General features: G+C 46.4%; 2 protein-coding genes across 2 annotated transcripts; both read left to right on the top strand.

The window, feature by feature from the left end:
• Nucleotides 1–4,405: 4,405 nt before the first annotated feature.
• On the top strand, nucleotides 4,406–9,397 carry HOXA11 (homeobox A11). Its single transcript, XM_005513491.4, has 2 exons — nucleotides 4,406–5,454; nucleotides 6,925–9,397. Exons 1-2 carry the CDS (start codon nucleotides 4,791–4,793, stop codon nucleotides 7,155–7,157), a joined length of 897 nt encoding a protein of 298 aa, XP_005513548.3. The 5' UTR covers nucleotides 4,406–4,790; the 3' UTR covers nucleotides 7,158–9,397.
• Nucleotides 9,398–13,566: 4,169 nt separating this feature from the next.
• Nucleotides 13,567–20,284, top strand: HOXA10 (homeobox A10). The gene is made up of 2 exons (XM_005513490.3): nucleotides 13,567–17,417; nucleotides 18,796–20,284. The coding sequence occupies exons 1-2, from the start codon at nucleotides 16,604–16,606 to the stop codon at nucleotides 19,068–19,070; spliced, it is 1,089 nt and encodes a 362-aa protein (XP_005513547.2). The 5' UTR covers nucleotides 13,567–16,603; the 3' UTR covers nucleotides 19,071–20,284.
• The last annotated feature ends 1,561 nt before the right edge of the window (nucleotides 20,285–21,845 follow it).

Below are 21,845 nucleotides of genomic sequence, written 5' to 3'. Positions count from 1 at the left end.
TCGGCAAATGGTATTAAAAATCAATCTAAAATATTGTACGGCCAGATAGGCGCAGCCTTTTGAGATTTGCAAGCCCCCGAAATAATGTAATGCGATTAAATACAACAACAACAAAGTCAGAACAACCTTGGCTTGAATCCGGGTTCCATCTGCCCTTTCTCTTTACAAGCATTCTGCAGTTTCCTAGCAAAATAACAGCCGTACCACTTCAGTTTTTGGACAATAAATAGTCTATCCCATATCACAGCACGGGGCTTCCATCTCGACGAGATTAAAAATCACCCGTTATTTAAATTATTTGAAAAATCTTAGCTGACTATTGTAACACTTCCTCCTATTGCAGTGTTAAGGGAACATATTTAGTTAAAAAAAAAAAAATAAAAATAAAAAAGGGCTATGTATAGCTCCTTTCCATAACGGACAAAACGGCAAACAGCAAAAAGAAACGCCAGTTGAGAACCTCTGAGCCCGAAACATTTTAAATCCAAACAATAAGTATGTGCATTCCTGGCAAATTTTGCGAAGAATTTTCGCCTGCTGGCCTTATTTTCATTGGAAAAGGTGGGAAGGAATTGCGCTTTTCGTTGGCAACAACGTTGCAAATTCCCTAACATTACGTTTTCTAACAAGACTCTGTAGGCTGAAATCAACCAGCAAGTTTACAAAACACTGTCCTAATTCCGGAGATATTTTCTCTTGCTCGAGGCGTAACATCCCTCACCCTTCCCATGCGAGAGGAGCAGGAGCGATTGAAGACAGCAATCGTGTAATATTTTAATTAGCTCCTCTTGGCGCATAGTCCTTTTAACACACGTTTCTCCGGTTAATTAAAGGCACCCACCCTACTGGCAAGGTAAATGAACGGCTTCATTTTATTTTTTCTTTTTTCCTAGCAAAACGGGATAGAAAAAGACAACAATTTAGATACTATAGAACTTGACCTTTCTCAGGCGACCGATAGTAAGTTAAACAGTTCCCCTTGCACGCCATCTGTATATATAAAAGCTAGGCAATCGAGACGTCCTAGCTCTGTTTATATTCCTCCAAAGGAGAGATGTAGCTCTTTCCCCCTCGTTTTGTTTAGCTTAGCTATGGGTAAATGTGCTCACAGTCTCCCCACGTCTTGGCCACGCTTGTCCCTTGCAAAAACGTCCTGCTGCAGAGCTCCCAAATTCAGAGCGGTTTTACCCTCTCTAATCCGGCCGAAATACATGGGAAGGCGTAACGAATGCATTTTGCTTCTCCAAACGAAATGCCTGCCTTTGTTTATGTTGTTTTCAGTGAGGTTAGCGAGGGGAAGGCTCGGTTTTCCCACTTCCTCAACGCGGAAGTCCCAATTACTGTATTAAAAGAGCAATTCAACATTAGACCAAATAATCAACATTGATAATTGTGCTGAACACAGCAACTTAACAGCAGGCTCCCTGCAATTACCCACACATTCCGGGGCTTTAAGCGTACATTATCTCTGTTTCACTTCACAGCAAATAAAGCAGAGAACAGCCTGTGCCTTGGGTGTCTACTCACTCCCAGACGAGCTGTGCCCGTCGCAACTTTCCCCATCACCCTCCCCACTGGTTGTCCAGAAGGAACCGGGAGACATTTCGGGGTCACCTTGCGTTGCAAACCCGCTTCAAGAAATAGGATACTTGGTTTGTGAAGGAGGGGGGACGACACATCTCGAACGATTCAAAAGTAGGCATCGGGGCTGCACGTGTGCACGCTGTGCAAGCACACATATGCCCAGACACACGCACACCCACGCACAGGCACACACACGCCTATTTCCAGTTGCCTTCTCGCCCTTCTTGCCTTAATTTCCCTTTGTTTCCCAGAGGCAGCCCCGACCTCTGGCACGGCAGAATCTCGCACGGCGTCACGGCCCCGGCTGCAGAGAGAGGAGCGGGAAAGAGCCCCATACAAACCTGTGCCAGCTCTGTCCCCCATTGCTAGCCCCAAAGGTTTTAAGTTTATTGAAAGGCAAGAGGGGGGCTGCAGTGAGTCCGTGGAGGTGGCGTCCCACGATTAAGCGTTGGGCAGCTCTATCATGTCTGGCCTGACACAAGCTGAAGTTGACTGCCAAAGTGCTATAAAACCGCAGGTCAGTCTAGAACTGTTTTCGGTTCTCCTAGACGCGCCGTGTTCAATTATAGCCTTAAAAGCCCTAATACAAGTGCAAGAATTTGTTTGCCATCACACAGAGGCGGGGCGAGGCTCTGCAATGGTGGCGCCTTTGTTATCTCAAAGTCACTGAAATCCTTATACATTCCTTTTTGCTTGAAGGGAGGGGTGTCTGCGTGTGTGCGGGGTGTGGGGAGAGGTTTTTCATGGACGGAATCGAAGGGTGGGGGGACACAGGGAAAATAAAAAGTGCTCAGATACCAAAAAGGGCTTCCCACCCTCCAACCCCGCCCTAGCTCCCCCCGCAAAGAAAAAAAAAAAAAAAAAAAGAGAAAGAAAAAGCAGGAGGGAGGAAGTAAATGCGAGCAAAAGTTTAACGTTAAAGAAAAAGCCAAAGAGAGCTTTTGAGCTTTTGCACCCCCCAAGCCAAGTTAAAGAAAAAAAAAAAAAAAAAAAGAGGGAGAGAGGGAATACCCCCAAACCCTTTTACAATCCCTAAACGACTCTGCACTCTTTTGCTAGCGTTTTGGACGACATGCAATCTCTTTCCGTCCACTTTCTAGCAAATATGTCAAGCTGCAAGATTAATTCATTGATTTCAAGTTCAGCTCGCAGACATGCAGTAAGCAGAAGAAGTTGTTGCAGCAAACCAAAATAAAGGGTTCATTACAGGGATACGTCCAGATCATTTGATTTGTGAATGGCAACCCTTGTAAAATAAGAAAAAGGCATATAAACATTAATGCTAATAAATTAGTTTACTCCACTACAAAGTAATTACTTGATAATATTGAATTTACAGCTTGAATTCAAACGCAATAGTTAACTATAATGTAGGGAAAATACATAATGAGAATATTTTCTCTGTGCACAACATGATTAGATTTGTTATTGAGTCAGTTACGATAAGCTAAGCAATAAATAAACAAATCGATGTTGACATTTAAATACCGAAGATCTCCAGAATTTACTGGAGAACTTTCTCCGGATATATAAATACTTCTGCAGCACTGCAGAGGAAGAGGGGGAAAAAAACAAATATTCTTTCCCTAACATTTTCGTTTCCCTTACATTAGCCTCCAAAGTCCACGGGGGCAGGGATCTTGAACTACGTTTAATTTCCTAAGAGCACCGACTTCACAATAGCCTTTTGCCTTTCTGTATTTCTGTTTTGATGAAATCCATCCGGAACCCAAATATTTCTTTTCCGAAATAGAGCATCAGAATAGCTTGCTTTTTTATTTTATTTTTTTTATTTTTTTCCCCGAGAGCCAAGGGATGTCCATGCCTCAAAAGGTGCTGTATTCTTTGGCGTATTTCTCTATTTTCTTTGGCTCTGCTCATTCGGTGGTGTGTGCATTTTTATTGGCAGAGAAGCACTTTTCAGTTTCTGCCCTGTACAATCCGTTTTCTATGTCATCCCTTTCATGCAACAATAGTAAAATTTTAACCACGTTTTTAAAATAGGTCTCCCTGGGTCTCAGTCTTCAGCGACGGTACGAAGCAAAAAGGAAAGTATCTCGGTACGGCAAGTTTGTTCCTAGGGGTTAATAGTATGTCAAATGATTTTAACTAGGCTTCTGGCAATTAAACTCGGAGTATTTGTCAAGCCGGGGTAGCCCAATATCCACTGGCTTTCAAGTATTTAGCGGCAGCGTTGAGACGGAGAGATCAGCAAACAGTATTTAGCTCCGCGGACTGCAATTTAAAGGGTTTTGTGGCGTTGCGAATAAGGCAAGGGACGGTTTGGAGGGGGATGAGGAGAGAGAACCTGTTTCGCGGGAACTCGACATTGTGAGCTACCTCCAGTGAAGCTTGGCTGAAGCTGCGCAGGGTATTTGAGGTTAATATTTAAGTAAGGGAAGGAAGACACTAAGCGCTTCGGAAGTGAACATGAATGCAAGCATGTAATCTATTCACCATGAAAATCAGTACAGACTTGACCCTGGCACATTCTTCCTAGTACCGTTTCCAGCAAAACTCTGCGGGGCGGGGGCTCTTTTGCCTTTTTTTTTTTTTTTTTTTCAAGGAGGAGGGGGAAAGCCTAAACCGAACCAAAACAAAGTAATATATATACATATATATATAAATTAAAAAAAACCACAACAATAAATAAAAATGTAAAAAACAGCACGGCCGATTTCTTCAGGAGCACTTCCTGTTCGGAAGCAGCTTTCCAGAAGAAACCGTGCCTGCATCTCTCCTGTGCCCTCCTTCTCGGAGCCTGCCAGCGAGCTGCCGAACGCCCCAGCAAGTACACAAACAAACAGAAAAGTCTCACCTAACCCTGGGGAGATTGCTAAGCCTCTCTACTCCAGAGCCAGTGGGTGCCATGGGCCGCGCGGCTAAGTCTGGGGCAGTGGCAAGGCGGCTTTATGTCCTCTAAGACTCCCCCCCCGGCCAACCTGAGCTGGCTCGCCCTTAGGCGCTGCTGGCGAGGAGCTGTTGCTTCCCCCCGCGATGGCCACAAAGGGAGCGGGGCCCGGACCCGCCGCTCGTCAATGTCAACGTCGGGCCACGTGACCGCACCTCCCTGCCGCCGCCGGGGAGAGCTTTCCACGTCAGCTTACGTCTCCCCATCTCTTACTTCACGGATCTGCTTCAAAGAGGCAGCTGCGTTAGAGAATCATGTTAAGCTCAGCTAATGCGGAGAAGCCGAGGTAGCCCTAATGATGGATTTTGATGAGCGTGTTCCTTGTTCCTCTAACATGTATTTGCCAAGTTGTACTTACTACGTCTCGGGTCCTGATTTTTCCAGCCTCCCTTCTTTTTTGCCCCAGACCCCGTCTTCTCGCCCTATGACATACTCCTACTCCTCCAACCTACCCCAGGTCCAACCTGTGAGAGAAGTTACCTTCAGGGAATATGCCATTGATCCCTCCAGTAAATGGCACCCCAGGAACAATCTGCCCCACTGCTACTCCGCAGAGGAGATCATGCACAGAGACTGCTTGCCTGCCACCAACACTGCTAGCATGGGCGAGATGTTCGGCAAAAACACAGCGAATGTCTACCACCCCAGCACCAACGTCTCCTCCAATTTCTATAGCACGGTGGGCAGGAACGGGGTCCTACCCCAGGCTTTCGACCAGTTTTTCGAGACGGCTTATGGTACGGCGGAAAACCTGGCCTCGGCGGACTACCCGGTAGACAAGAATGGCGAGAAGGCGCCCGCGCCCGCCGGGGCGGCGGCGGCGGCAACTTCAAGTTCGGAGGGAGGCTGCGGCAGGGCGGCGGCAGCGGCGGCGGAGAAGGAGAGGCGGAGGCGGCCGGAGAGCAGCAGCAGCCCCGAGTCATCTTCCGGCAACAATGAGGAGAAATCCGGCAGCTCCAGTACGTATAAAGGCAGCGCCCGAGCGCTTTTAGGAAAGGCAGCTTGAAATCTAGCGCACCGCCGCTGTTAAATTTTTATATGCTGTTTTATAAGCATATAAGGTTTATGAAGGGCCTTTAGATTTCCCCCAACAAAACTTTGTTATAAAAGGCGAGATCACGTGTTTAGTGCTGAAATTGGCCGTGAAATACCCACCGGGCAATGGATGCCTTAAAAATTTTTCTTTCTCCTTCCTTTTTTTTTTTTTTTTAACATAATAATAAAAAGAGCTCTGTGGTCAACTCTCGAAAATATAATAACGTACGTTCAGTGCCTGTAAATTCGGCAAAAAAAAGGAGATTCAGACTCCTTTGATATCGATGTAATCCAGTGATTTTATAAAAGCCATGTGTTTCACCAGAGGTCTAGTTAGGAGCTGAATTCAAAGCCTTCGCCGTTTTAACGATTGCACTAGAATAGCGCTTAACAGATAAAGTAGCCGCCTGAACTGTAGCAATATATTGAAAGAAACAAATTAACCTAAAGCTGGCCTTTTTGTCTAAAGGAAGCCATTTTACTAAGGCACTGTGGCAATTACGTGTTGCCTTCTGTCCAACAGTTTGTTACTTACAATTGTTATTCAATCTGTCAAAGTCTGATTTTTTTATGTGGGCTTTTTAAAAGGCAAAGCTAGTATACGTCTCGGGGAAAAAATACCTCGACAATGAACTGTATCAGAAAAGGAAGTTTTTAAAGGGATAGCAGCTACGTTTAGTGTAAAGAGCTCCTGAACCTTGAAACCTTTTGTATTCTGCTTAATGAACTTTAAAAATGTAATGGCTAATCGAGAGGAGAATACTTCGATGCGGTGGAGAGCGTGCTTGAAACTAGCCGGCGGGGGGGTGGAATGAGAATGAGGCGCCTTAGCCCTGGGCTCACTGGCTTTTCCTCTCTTGGGGACGAAGAGCCGGGGTTAGTCCAGGGAACGAGGGCGAGATCCGAGCGGATGCGGGCTCGGGGAAGGCTGGGCGCTCGGTTCCCCTGCCCGGTGCCACGCTGCTTGCTGCAGGCAGCCAGGTGATGGCTGCTCCCAGGGCAGCTCTCTGTGCGTGGAGCCTGGCGGAGCAGCCTACAAAGGCTTTCTTCCAGCTTGTGAAATCCGCAGGAACCCCCCGCTATCACCCCTTCCTCCAGACGCCCTCCCAGCCGAGGCAGCGAGGCCTGATCCCGGCGTCTCGGCGGGGGTTTCGCCCTGCCCGCTGCCCGGGGCTGAGCCGGGTCCCGCCGGGTCCCGGTCCCAGGCTGCCCGCACCCGGTAAGGCGGAGGGCTGGGGCTCAGCCTCCAACCTGCCAACGCCAGCCCTGGAGAGGGTAAAACGTGTCTTTTCCATATTAATGTGTTTTGCCCGAGTGTCCCCCCCACCCTTCCTCAGCCCCAGCTGCCGGCCACCGCTGGGTCTCAAACGCTTCTGCCTTTTTTCACTCCACAGGTGGACAACGTACTCGTAAAAAGAGATGCCCATACACCAAATATCAGATTAGAGAGTTAGAAAGGGAATTCTTCTTTAGTGTCTACATAAACAAAGAAAAACGCCTCCAGCTCTCCCGAATGCTCAATCTGACCGACCGCCAAGTGAAAATATGGTTTCAGAACAGAAGAATGAAAGAAAAAAAAATTAACAGGGACCGATTACAGTATTACTCAGCTAATCCACTACTTTAAAACTCATAGCGTTTTTCAAGACGAGATTAAATTCAGATTTCGCCCTTGACAAGGTCAAGCCACGGGGTTACATGGAGGAAGGAGGTGTGTATCTGATGGGACTAGAAGAATCCAAGGGTTTACATACATGTAAATCTACCCTGGACCTTCAATGTTGGTTTTCTATATATATATATTTACATACCAAACTGGAATCGATTTGATTTTGACACACATGGCATCCATTTCTAAGAGTGCACGTCACCTCTGAGTGCAAAATCCATACCTCTTACCTTGCCAGGCACTGTGGCTCACCCTGCTCCCGCTTTCGGCAGGCACAGGCGGGGATGGCACCGCTCCGTCCCCGGCCTCGCCCACCCTCGGCCCACCCTCTCCCCTGTGCTGCTGCGGAACAGCTGGCTGGAGATGGCCAGGTCCAGCTCACCCAACCAGGACCACTGCAGAATATAAAACTCTGAGAGAGAACCTTTTGTCCTTCTTTAGCGGAAAACGTCTGGGTTAGAGGCAGTGCTCCATTGCCCATGGGTTTGAAAAGAGAATTTGGTGGGGGACGACATACAGAATTAAAGGGAGGGAGGATGACATGGCTACACCTTCACGAAGCCAACCGCGAGCAGTTGTAATATGGATGTACTGATGCGTATACTAGCATTTCCTTCGGGGGTGTGGGTAGGGAGGGGGTATAGGGAAGAAAGAGAAGTAAATTAAAGACTTCTTTACTTAAAAATATCAGGTATAAATTCGCCATATATCGTAAAGAAACAATCACTGAAAAAAAAATAGTAAATTTTAATTAGCTCTCATTTTATTTATGACAACCGAGTATGCGTTGCCATATTTTCAGAGACAAATCATATTTAAATACTAAAAATAGACGGGCAAAAGAGTGTGAATTTCAGCGTTTTAAAAGAAGCAACTCCATAAAGGAAACTAACCTTCTGGCTTCTGTCTCACAAACTTTCTTCAGGAAATACCTGTGGAGAACGACAGTTTAGCAAATACCACACAACACTTAATTGAAACTTGGAGTTGTGCAATGCACTAACATTGGATCATTAAAATAACTCGATCGCATGTTCGTTTAAAGGTGACCGGTGAGGAGTTTAAACAGAAGTAAAACACTGTAAATATGGTAATTTTGTTGTTGTCTACTTTAAACGTCACAAGCTCTACTTTGTCGCCCAGGCGACATATGCAAAGAATGGAGAGTTGTTCGGAGTTATTTTAAATATCTATAAATATATATATTTCCCTGCAGGAACCAAAGCGTGAAAAAAATACAATTTAAAAAATAAAAGAGAAAAAAAAGGAAAATATTTAAAAATCTATATCAGTTTACAAAGGACACGGCATTCTATCGTGAAGGTGATTTGCTGTTGAGAGTATCTGAATGTATATTTCATAAAAGAACGGTGTTTTACGAGACCTGTAAATAATTTTCTAAAAAGCGCCCATGACCTATTTTGTTCGAATGCCTTTTTTCCTTTTTTTTCCCGCCCCCCTCTCCCCCCCTTCTTTTTTCCTTTGGAGCTAAAGGGTGTGGGATTTCTTTAGGTGTGCAACGAAGTGGTGATAAAAATGGTTTTTGATTAATAAATTTAACAAGTGGATGTAATTTCTTTGACACGTTCACAAAATGCAATATCTTTATATGGCATCACTGTTTTCAATAAGTATCATCTATATGTATATACAGTTTTGTTTTAATATGCGAAAGTATTTGGTTGCATGTATACAGTGGAACAGCGCACAAGGAAAATAAAAAAATGGAAACTTTATATTTTACTCTGGTGTTACGTTACTGCATGTTCTTTTATCCAATGTATCTCTGGGACCCGAAATTCCTCGTGACCTTGTTCAGTCATTTGGGGTGAATTACACTTCTTTTGTGAACTTCGCCGTTAAATCTTCTACTCTGGAGTTAACAAGTGAACCTAGGGTTGTTTAAGCATCGTTTCAGTGGGTCACAGGAAAATGGAGTGTGTTCATAGCTCACTACGTGTTAGGCCTTTTTCTTCTCCTGCCAACACAGGCAGGGTCAGGTCCTGTGCTGGAGGGTTTGATGTGACATTGCTATTTTCTCCTTGCCACATGTGTCCAGGAGAACTGCTCAGGAAATGTTGGTGGTGTCAGTAGCGTTTGGGGCAGATTTTACAAGCCCGGCACCAAAGGGAAGGTCCAAGCCAGCCGACGGATGTGGCCAGAAGGGTGAGAGCCAAAAGAAAATTGTTGTATTTGAAAAAAAAAAAAAAAAAAAAAAAAGAAGAAGAAAAAGATTTTTAAAAAATCCTATGGTAGTGTGGTGGAAATGGACTGTTTGAAATTGTCCTTGATCTCCAAGGCGGCGGGGGGGGGGGTGTGGACTGAGGTGGCCGGGGGTGAGGGGGAGGAGGACTGGAGGGAGAAAGTTAGGAGTTGGGGGAAAAGAAAACCCCAAACCCCAAACTGAGATAGGAATGTGTTTGGGGAACAATGTTCGAATCTTTCATGTGGATCCTAATCCTTATCAGGGAAAGAAAGTACATTCTGTTTTCGCATTGTTTACTGGCTTTGAACTTCTGTATTGCTTGGACATCACCCATAACCTTGAGGTGAAGGACTTACTGACTTTGGGCCTTTGTTGACAAGCACCACCCAGTCAGATTGCAATTACCCAAAATAAATGTTTTAAAGTGTGTGCGGGGGAAAGAGACTTTGTTTGTTTGTTTGTTTGTTTGTTTGTTTGTCTAGCATGCGAGAGGGAGTGCCTGATAAAAGGAGATGGACAGATGGACAGGCGGTGGAAGGGGGACAGAGGCACGGATGGAGAGCTGAATGGCAATGAAAATTAAGCCAGCAAGCTTCCTTTCCTGGTTAAAAATTAACTGGCATTCATAGCCAATCCCAGAGACAGTTAAACCATGGAGTTTCTCTGGTGGGGGTTTGATTTCCTAGCCCAATAAAATCGCATCCTCTGTGTCGCTGAGACAATGTGGCCATAAAAAGTGTCCATGACTTGTCCGCTCGTCTGTACGAAATGCAACCCTATAAAGGCAGCGGAGGTTCCTGCACCGGGAGGTGAGCGACTACTGCCCTCCACTGCCGTCTGTCCGTCCGTTCGCTCGCCCACTGTTCTTCCGCGGGGCCCCGCAGCAGGACGGCGGGCGAGCAGACAGACGGACGGCAGCGGCGGTTTAAAGGCTTCTTTGCCACAAGATGGCGATCTTCAGATCAATGTCAAAGCCGCCCGGGGCGAGGGGAGCAGCCCTGGGAACAAAAAAAAAAATCTTGGCCTTTGTTCATTTTGCATCCCTGGAGCCGCACTGCTAATTATTGCACTTACCGGGCTCCGCGTTACGAAAAACCTCCCGGGATGGCGAGGGGGGAGCCGCTGGGGTTTCTCGATGGAGTTAAAGTTTCGTAAAAATTAGGAAATGCATGAAGGTAAGTGTTTTATACGTCTACCCTGCGTGCAGAAGGGCGAGGAGTGTGCGGGGATCGGAGTGGTACCTCGTGAGCTGGGGTGGCCCCTGCCCCGACCCCTGAGCACCGCGGAACAGAACCGTAGGAAGGGGAAGCAATGCAAAAAGTTGGTGATTACGATGTGAAATAATATAGCAGGGACTTTCTAAGTTGCAGTTGACCTTTTATTTTCTCTTCGTAAAGCTTTGGCCAGCAGCGTGGAAAATCCACGTTATCTGGAAATATTTTTTTCAGAGTAACTTGTAGCTTTCTTCCAGTTATAAAAATACTGTAGCACTGGAAATATTATGAAACTTGACATTTATGTATGGAACAGTAGGTGTCTTCAATCAAATAGATCTATGGCAACACAGACTGCAAATGACAGACAATTCTGACGATCTTATTGGACTTGAACTGTAGTTTAGTTAGGGCGGTTTGGTAACTTTGAAGGGTAGTCTGCTTCCTCGCAGCTGGATACAGATTGTGGTAAACAGGTTTTGACACACTTGTGCTAAAAAATACTCGTGATTGCATATTAAGCCAATGTTCATGCAAGGCCAGATTTTACTTTCTTGATCTCTCTCTATCTGTCTAACTAATCTATCGAAACTAGCATATGTGCTGTAAACAAACAACAGTCACATATTCTCATGTGCTCAAGTCTGCTCTGGGTTGTAGCTTTGAAACTCTATCCTCGCTACGAGTATCCCTAGCTCCAGGTTACTTTTCTCTCCCATAAAAGTTTCACATGTTTTTGTTATGTCTCCATTTGAGAAGGGCGGGAGGGAAGGTGGTATTGTATGGAGGAGATACTGCTTTGGTTTCATATTTTAATCCACGTGTTTCATATGAGAGCATATACAATTTTTACATATCTGTCCAGAAAAAAAAAAATTGTCCTTGCTTTTGTATGTAAAATAATGCAACTTGCCTGCAGTATTTTTTAAGAAAGTACCCTTTAAAAATATGCTTCCAGGGAACTGTTGCAAGTGTAGTTAAAAACACATGCTCAGCCGTCAGAGAGCAGTTTTTAGATGATTATCGGAACCTATCGATTTCATAAGAGATGCTCCATTAAAAGCTCGGGGACGTTGATCTCTTCTGACCTCCCCTTGGCAATGCCAGGACGTGAGAAGCCACGTCTCGGGAAGGAGCGGGGCGACTTGAGGGTCCCTTTGCAACATTTCATTTTACACCAGTCAAGTTAAACTCAGCATATTTGATCAAATATTTATTTTTCCCCTTGTTGTTTCCCTGCCCCATTCAATACTTGGCTGAATAAATCAAAGGGACCCCAGCAGCAGCTAAAGCGCCCTCTGGTTACGAATTGTTTACTGACGGCCGCGGTCATAGGATAATATTTAAAAAAAACAAGCTTATTTCTTACAATAACTGTTTATTATTTCACATGACTTGGGTTTGCCTGTTTTGGAGGGAAGAGGCGAATCCAACTCAGTGTCTACACTGTGTTTAATTAATCGTGTGCTCAACTTCAGTTCACATACCACATCCAAACCCCTGGGAGGCTTTTTCATAAGCTTTTTGGGTTTGTGTTTTGTTTACTTTTTTTTTTTTTTCCTTTTCTGTCACAATCTTTTCATTAAATGCTCTGAAACCGAAACTTTAGGCCAACGTGTGTGTCTGAGAGCCAAGCTAGACCACAACCAAAAAAGATATTTGTATATGCATCCGGACCTTATTCAAAGGAAAGACAGCTACCAAAAAAAAAAAAAAAAAAAAAAAGAGAGAGAAGGGATACAGTTTCAAATGCTTCATAAGGCTGTAAGGCTGTGTGGCACATCTCTTGCAATATAAGGGGTACACTTAAAAGACGGACTTGGGTATGTAATTTTCTCGACACATATATAACCCGATATCGTTGTTGCTTCTGCACGGTTTGGAGCTCTCCGAACAATAGAAAGCCCCGTTGTTCTCGCCAGTGCTGGAGGAATGGCGAGGAGATAAAGCCCTAATGAATTGGTTTGGGTGTATTTTGTCCTGCCGCACACTAGAATTCGGAGCTCGTCAGAATAACTTGCAAAATATGTTCCTAATCCAAATGAGTAAAACGATACACATATACTATAAAACATCGTTAAGAGAACAAGCCTCCGGATGCCTGGAATAAAATTAAATCTCAGCCTAGATTTTAACAGGATAATCCGCCAAAACAAGCCAAGCTCCCCCCTACCCCGCCAAGAGTGTGAAAGAATTTCTAGTAAAGATAAAATTAGTGGAGCCGTCATTTGTCACCTAACTTGGCACAGGCGCTGTTCTTAAACCTCCTGTTTGAAATCCGCCTTCTTTGGAGCAAATCCAGGAAAAAGGGAAGGAAAAAAAAAAAAAGAGAAGAAGGGAAAAAAAAAGGAGGAATTTGGCACACACGCAAGTCCCTGACAACTGTCAGTTCAAATATTAAATAACTATACCTTGATTGCATTAATTTTTGGAGCTGTAGAAAATGTAATCCACGGCTATATTCTCAGATAGACGGCGCAGGCACTCCTGCAACAGACGGCAAGGCCATTTACGTTTTCAACAAATTGCGGTTTGCCCATGTCTACGAATAAAAGCATATTTTAATTAGCTCGCAAAATGCGTCTGTGGATTAACAGTGCTGATCTTTTGGGTTATACGGGCCAATAATAAAAAGATAAATCACGGTTTAACTCGATACATTTTGAGATTTCCAGTCAGAGTTTGCTCAGGCTGAGCTGTCGGGTTTTATTTATTCCCTTTTTGTTTTTAATTTTAGTCCAACCAATAAAACGCCTTAACGACGCTATTAATGCATCTATTATATTTTTCCTAGATCAATAAAGTTTTATTTTGATAGTGTTGTCTATATGCGCCGTGAATATAGATTCTCCGCGAAAGCACCTTCTCACCGGTTTTTATATTTATCAGAATTTTATGTGCTCGGGTTTATAGACCCTCAGATAGCTTTACTTACAGAAGCAGAATTAAAAAGAAAGTATTTCTCGTCCCCTGGCGTCCACAATATTCTTTAAAATTTCTTTTAAATATGGGTTAAGCTCCAAGGGACACATTGTTAAGCGCTGGAAATGCAGTAGCTGCAACCCAGCGCATGCCAAATTAGCTCAGTTTAGTCAGAATTGACCATTATCTTTTATAGTTACGAATCAAGTGAACATTATTAGTTTTACTTCACTGGGTTTGATGATGCTGGTTACTATTTGCCTTGGCCTTGTAAGCGATTAAAGAAAGCGCAGATAATGCAACGCCGAGCTGAGTTCATGATCTAGACGGAGTCGGTGCCTTGACCATCAAACTGGCTCTGTTCGCTGCCATGAAAACAGCAACACCCGGCCTTGCCGGCTGGACCAGACACGGGACGGTAGAAACCCCAGCCCTCTGCTACAAAACCTGGGAGGGAAAGATAAAGAGAACCTTCTAAATTGTCCCTGGCCTCAGTCCCTTTTGTCTGATTTCCCTGCACTAGCTCGCAGAGAGGGAGAAGAAGCCAACCCGTGTTTCTTCCGATGCATTTCGAGTCGTTTTATGCCATCTGACGAGGATTGCAACGCACTTTTATAAGCCTTTCCCCCCCTTTAATCAATTTTTGTAAAGGGTGCTGCTTATTGAAAAAACATCTTTGGAAGGATTTCAAGTGTTGGTCTTCGGTTCCGTATGTTTTTTAGGTTTGCAAGCCATTTCTATTTAATTTGGCAAATGCAAAATAAACATACCGCAAGAGTGGACTTCCCCGGAGTAATTTTTCTACCTGACTTGCATAGAGAAATATATTTGGAAGGCGACGTTGGGGCTCACGTTTCATTTTATTTAGATCTGTATTTATAACGCTAAGCCTATTGATAATAGCCTTCCGTACACCAGCCAATAAACCGGTGCCTTATATGGTATTAATTTTGTAAGCAGTGATATGGCCCTCATAGGAATCTGATAAGGGTTTGTCCATCGCACATTAACACATCGCGAGGTTAGTCGGGTTGGGGAAATACAAACAATATAACAGGAGGAAATGTAGAGGGGGGGGAAGTCTAAGGGTTCCTATAGGCTGTGGGACCTATCCCTGTCACCGCATCCCATGGGCCGATCAGAAGGAAGCCGCATTGTGATGCTCGCCCCATGTCACTGGAAAAATCAGGCGCCTTTCCATAAAGCTTTCAAGGGTATTGCAAAGTTGTAGAAGCCTCTGCCTGCCCTGACGCTTCCCGTGGGCGCGGAAGGAGGCTGGGGAAGGCCCCGCCGGCTCGGCTCAGCTCCCCCGCGAGAAGGGGCACTCGCCTCCCGCCGCAAGGAGGGACTTCTCCGAGGGAATGTCACGCTGTGGAAAAAGCATTTCCTCGTGGCAGGCAAGCACTGTGGGACGAGACCACGTGGAGCTTGACAGATCCGTGGGGCGGGAGGGAAAGGGCCGCCCCTGCCCCTGCCCCGCGGCTCTTCTCGGGGCGGTTTGAAAGCCAAGGGTAAGCGCCAGGGGATGCGGGGCGCCGCACCCGCCCCGCCGTCACCCCGCCCGGCAGGCAGCGGCCCCACCACAGGCGCCCTGCTGGGCACGGCAGCAAGGTGCCAGTCAGCGGCTCCGGCCGGGAACGGCGCTGACGCCCGGCCAGCAGCCACTCTCCCCCGCCCGCCCTACTGGAAGCGGAGCCCGGTGGGCCGCTGCTTCCCCGGGCAACGTGCGTGAGAGAGGAGCGAGCCCTCCTCCTCAGGGGTGGGCAGCAAGTACCGGGCAGCCGCAGACTCTCCTTGTACTAAAGAGCCCTTAGTTCCGCCGACCGGGCAGTGAGGCGACTTCAAAATCGCTTAAGCGAGAGATGTTGGAAGTGAAAGCAAGCCACCATTAAGCGATTCATTAGAAAATCTATCTGTCTCTTTGCGTCCCTGTCTGTCTGCTATCTGTCTGCTACCTCCGCCACAATTACATATTGACTGAACAGGGCTGTCTAGTATCTCAGGATTCATCTACTTACTATTCTTTTCATTATTTAGTACATTGCTTGTAAAAGAGACGGTGCTTTTGAAGAGTCGAAAAGTGAATGACCCAAATGGAGCGGGAGCGGGGGGAGATATAATAATGATCGCCCAAATATAAACACATCAATAAACAGGGTGCGCAGCATCCTGCGATGATCCATTTGAACTGCTCGCGCCTGGATTCTTTCTGTGGCATATGTCTGGCTTAAATTTTAAATGGTAATCAGACCTCGGGAAGAATCTAGCGTTAAATAAAGCATTAGGAGCTGCGACCGCCCAGTCAATCCTCCTAGAGTGGCATTGCTCCCTAAGAGATTTTTCAGCGCAGCAGCGAGCATTTTATCTCCAGGAAATTTAAGCCCAGCTTGGCGTCGTGACGGTGATGTTAGGTTGGAAGCAGCCCCTTTCCTCGGTAGTTTAACGCGAGAGGCACCAGGCCCCTTTACGGTTTCCAGTGATCCGTGATAAACAATAACACGTCTTTTATTTCTTAAAAAACGAGACAATGAAATAGAATGAGCAGAGCCTGAGCATAAAGCACCGGGCGAGCAGTGGCTTTATGAATTTCATGAGACACATAGGCTGTGCAGGGAGGTGAGCGGGCATTGCTGCCAGAAAGCCCAACCGCGGGGAGAGAGGAGTAACAGTAAAAGCTTCATCTGGACACTGCTTCAGCCTAGGTATAATAAACTTCAAGACCGCCGGGTTATTTTATAGCGGTGCATGTGATAAGAGGGGAGCAAAACTTGGAGCCAGTACCAGCTAAGCCCGCTCCTTCCCCTTCCCGGGAGAGTGGCTCCCTCCCAGGCGCAGGCACTCGCCCATGTGGGCGAAGCGTGCGCGCCCGTGTGTATGGAAATCCATATTACACATTAATATACATCTATCTCCCAAATTCAGAGGTCGACCTGAGAGCAGCTCGGTGCATACGAAACCAGACGGGGAGGGGTTGCTGGGGAGGCCCGGGCTTCCATTGGCTGCAAGCGTCTGCCGTGGTGTGGGGGTATCTCTAATCATATTCAGCATGTTTTGCACAAGAAATGTCAGCCAGAAAGGGCTATCTGCTCCCTTCGCCAAATTATTCCACAACAATGTCATGCTCCGAGAGTCCGGCTGCAAACTCTTTTTTGGTAGACTCCTTGATCAGTTCGGGCAGAGGGGAAGCGGCGGGAGCAGGAGGCGGAGGCGGCTATTATCCCAACAGTGGTATCTACCTGCCACAAGCGTCCGATCTATCCTACGGGCTGCAAAGCTGCGGACTTTTCCCCGTTTTGAGCAAACGCAATGAAGGTACTTCTCAAAGCATGGTCCCCAGCTCGCACCCCTACGTGTCAGGGATGGAAGTGTGGCTAGACACCCCCCGGTCCTGTCGCATGGAAGAGCCGGAGAGCCAGCAGGCCACCTCGTGCTCCTTCGCTCCAAGCATTAAGGAGGAGAGCTCCTACTGCCTCTATGACTCAGAGAAATGCCCCAAGGGCTCGGCCGCCACCGACCTCGCTCCCTTCCCCCGGCTGAACGCCGAGGTCAGCCCGGCCAGCGGCGGCGGCGGGGTCCCCGTCCCGGGCTACTTCCGCCTCTCCCAGGCTTACGGCACCTCCAAGAACTACAGCGCGGGGCCGGCCGGGGCCGGGGCTGCCTCCTTCCCTCCGCAGCCCCCCGGCCGCTTCCAGACGCCTCCATCTTTGCCTCCCGTCCCGGACGCGGGGAGGAAGGAGGACGAGGAGCGCTCCCCCAGCCCCTTGGCGTGCATCTCCCAGAGGGAGGACGAGACTCAGACTTCATCTTCCACCGCAGAGGAGCTCTCTCCAGCTCCGTCAGAGAACAGCAAAGCATCTCCCGAGAAAGAGCCCGTAGGTAAGCGAATGATGATTGTGTCGGTGGTGGTGATGATAAAAAAAAAAGCAGTCGAGGGTCATAGTGGCATCGCGATGCGAAAGGAGGATCCCAGCTGCCCCGCGGGGCTGCCAAGAAGCGCTGCTCAAACTGACCTTCTGAACTTTGTAATATTCGGGCATGGGGTTGCCGTAAAAATTAATGTCCTTCCTATAGTTTAAAACCCTCAGAGTCTCCGCTCTGGGCAACTTTAGCCTGCATGCTGCTTAAACATATAGAAAAACAAGATCAATCTTTCCCCTGTGATGTGAAGGTGCCTACCAGATAACAGAGATGTTTGTAAAGCATCCAAAACAAGCAATAGGCACTGCCAATAAATAAACCTATTAACGCGGTAAGTTATATTTTACGATCCAGAATGCTTTTCGGAATAACAGCCGCGCTGAAATGTGCCATCTATGAACTGCTATCAAATTAGACTGATGAATGCACCGCGGATATCCTTCAGCGTCTACACTAGATAACAGGGTTGTTATTTATTCATTTGCTTATTTATTTCCCTTTCGAGTCCCCATAGCAAAAAAATAACTCCCCTTCCCTGGGCGGCAGACTTTTCAGACGCTTCTCTCCGGCTGCATTTCAGAAGCCCTGTTATTCCTTCAGGCGCCTTGTTGGAAAATAATAAGATCAAAACAAGAAAGCGGAAAACTACTAGAGAGCCAATCCCCAATCACGAGCCACTCCGAGCCATCGAGGAATCGGTGTTACCTCTCTTCTCAGTCGGTTCCACTGATAGGGACAAACACCCAACAACAAGGGATTTTTAATATATATATATATTTGTACCCCGAAGTAGTTGGAAGAGAGAGGGCCAGGGTGAAGCTCCCCGGGAAGGCAAGGGCTGGAGGCGGGGAGGCTCCGGCTCCCCAGCTCACCTTGTTTTCCACCTCAAGAGCACATTTACAAAGTCCAGACCCGCTGGCTTTGTTTTGTTTTTTTTTTTTTTTTGGAAGCAGGTGCTTGGTGGGGCTAAATAAGACCCCAGACCTTTCATCAAGCCACCCCGAGTAACAGTGAGCTCGGAGCGGCCGAATGGGGAACGGGCAAAAGCCTGTTTGGGGAGGTCGGAGATGAACTACGCAGCGGGGCACACTGCCCTGCCGGAGACTGCGTGGAGATTTTTCAGCAGAGGCAGATTTTCTCGGCCGGCTCTAGGGCCTTGGGGAAACAGTATTGAAGATCTCGGTTCCCACAAGGACACCCCACATTCCAGCTCCCCTCAGCTGGAGGTGCAAACCGCCGCACACACACACAAATACAAGCTCCTTCCATCCTTTCCCCCCCAGTTCTTTGCCTCCTACCCACTGGTAACGTCCCTTTTCTACTTTCTCAAAACTAGGCAATTCAAAAGGAGAAAATGCAGCAAACTGGCTCACGGCAAAAAGTGGCAGAAAGAAACGGTGCCCCTATACCAAGCATCAAACTCTCGAGCTGGAAAAGGAGTTTCTGTTCAATATGTACCTGACTCGTGAGCGTCGCCTAGAGATCAGCCGCACAGTCCACCTCACAGACAGACAAGTTAAAATCTGGTTTCAGAACCGCAGAATGAAACTGAAGAAAATGAACAGAGAGAATAGGATTCGGGAGCTCACAGCCAACTTTAATTTCTCTTGATGAACCTATAAACACATCTTTATGGTTTAAAGAGCCAGTATCATTTTCCTAGGCTGTAGTCATCCGCACCTGTATGGATTAACGATTTTCAGACATTCTCAATATGCCCTTAACCTCTTAAGAGCTACTTTGGGGTGGGGGGGTGGACTAAAGCCTCGCTAATGCACAAAATGCCGTGCGTGAACCTCCCCGCTTCCTTCAGCTTTCTCGGGACCCGATTTGTTCTTTTAAGCTTTGAAAGACAGGAATACCATTTCAGGAGCTGCAAATATCTTTCCCCTCATATCTCTCTCTGAAAAGTAAACAAACTCGATTAAAGGCGCATTCTTTCAATTATAAGCGGTGTAACTTGGACTATACCTAGCTGCAGAATGAAGAATTTAAGCCTTGCCATATTTCTATATATTGGGAGTTTCCCATCCTCTGTTTTCCTTTTCTTCCCCCTCCCCCATTTTTCCTTCGAAAAGCAGGACTTAAAATAATGAAATGCAGGCATCCTTTAAAAGAGCTTAATGGGAACGGGTGTTAAGAGCGATTCTTTTTTTTGCTTTACCTTAAAAGTCAATATTACAGCTTTAAAATTGGCCAGGAAAATGAAATCTCTTCTCTTTAAAGGTATAAAAGAGCTCGTGTTGCTCATGGACTAAATTATGACACTTACCTCTGAATTTCTCTCGCTCTTTCTGGTTGTAGATATTTACTTAATGTAGTTTTGCTTAAGTATGTGGAATTAGCGATTTTTTTGGTCTATAAATAACGTTACCGTTGGTAACGCATGACAAGCACAGAGAAATCGTCCCTTGAGAAGAAAGTAGTCACTTTTTCCCCACTAATTTCACTGAAAAATATATATCCTGAACATCAGAAGGACATTCTGAGCCAGAGTCTGAGATTGCGAGGGAGAATATGTTCGTCTTCCTTTATACTGTGAAGTTACATGCATTAAAGGGTCAAACATATAGATGAAAAAAAATAAAAAGAGAAAAAAAAAGAAAGAAGCGGAAAAGTTATAAATACAGATATGTATAAATGTCTATTATTATTAAAATGCCGATACTGTTTTAAGCAAATGCATTCTATCGTTATTATAAATGTTAGTTCTAGCTATATCTAGTTCTTACCTTAAATCGGAATAAATTAATATTGTAATGCTGCTGTGCGTGAAAAAGACGATGTTTATGTTCTCATAGAAGAATAAAAAAACGTGGAATGAATCCTTTTAATTTTACCTCTTTTGTGACTGTTTATCCTCAGGTTCTACTTTATGTCTTCGAGAACTTTTACAACAGGAATAGTTGCCTAAACCCCCTGCAATTACTTTAGGAATCTATTTAAATATTACCTAGACGGTCGTAATTTGTCTGGGCCATATAGCGATGGTGCTCTAAGGTTTGTCGGCTTTTGTTCAGTTTTATGACTTGCTAGTATATCTGGATTGTTGCTGTCTTGAACGAGTGGTTTCAGTTGACTGAGGAGCTGCATAGACTGAGGAAGCAAATTACTATTTCTTGAGGGTAGGGAAACGATTTTTTTTTTTTAATCGAACACCTAGAAGTGTGCAGAGACCTTTAAGTCCACAGGACGGTGACAAAATTCTAGCTTTATCTCAGGGCTAAGAAGAAATCGTAAAGGTGAGCACATGGGGAGGGGGGACCCCAGCTTCTCGTCCCTGCCAGCGGTCCCCTCCAGACAAAGCTATTCCCTACCTGGCTGCATGTGGAAGAGCTAATTTCACCCAAGCTGCTTTTTTGCATCTTCCCTCCCTTGCTGCGTGTTTAGCTAATAGAGTCTTGCAAAAAGGAGACGCAAGAGGAGGGCTGGGAGAAGAGCGACAGCTAATGCTTCTTCTCAGGGTATGTGTATATCGGGATGAGGGGGGACAGGCTCTGAACCCGGGGTTCTTGGGAGCCGTTAGCTTTTCATAGTATGACGTTGTCGTGCACGGCCTTTTTCTTCCCGGTTGCATCTGCATGGAGAGGGAGAAGCTGCCCGTGAGGGGGGATTGTTATTATATTTCTCTCTTGTTTTCATTAACCCACCCGAGGCTGGCCGGGGGGGCGCGAAGGGGCGCCGGCGGGGCGGGTGGGCGAGAGGGATGTTTTAGTCACGTTTTTGGTTTTATTTTCGTAGCGGGATCCTTGCGTTAAGGACCACGGCAATGGGGAAAATAATAATTAGAGTCTGAGAACTGCTCTGTGGTTTAGGTAGTTTCATGTTGTTGGGGCTCCACCTTTCTCTCTACAGCACGAAACTGCCTTAATTACTTCAGTTGATATCATCACCAGGTATGCTTGGTGCGAGGGTCCTTTCTGCCCGAAGAAATCTTAGCGCTGAAGTGATCTGTAGGCGTCAAGTCCCAATGCCATTGTTCCCCATCTGCAACGGAGCCTCCTTTGATTCCTCAGATAAACACGGCAGCCGAGGGGGGAAGCTTGACAAGTTCTTCAAGGTTAGCTAGCTCCTAAGCGAGTCCCTGCCTGCTTGCGGGATTTTTAATATATCTCGCAGGCTGCATTCAAGGTCAGGTGCGTTTTGGCATTCTGCTCGGTGTGGGTCGAGCTCGAAGGGTGTGTGTGTGCTGGTTTTACTTTTCTGTCTGGATTTATTAAAAAACAGACACCGAAAAGTCTGCCCGAGGGAGGGGGTGGGGAGAGATCAAGTCTGCCGGCCCCGCTCCGCGCACCATCACAGACAAGTCTCCGGAGCGCAGGACCCGCGGCCGGGCGGACGCCACTCGCCACGGGGGTGCTCGGCCCTACTGGTGGCACTCGCCCC

Source organism: Columba livia, chromosome 2, assembly GCF_036013475.1.
Source record: "Columba livia isolate bColLiv1 breed racing homer chromosome 2, bColLiv1.pat.W.v2, whole genome shotgun sequence".
In the NCBI taxonomy this organism is placed as follows: domain Eukaryota; kingdom Metazoa; phylum Chordata; class Aves; order Columbiformes; family Columbidae; genus Columba; species Columba livia.
Note: the sequence above shows the minus strand (reverse complement) of the source record. Positions and strands in the feature narration are given on the sequence as shown.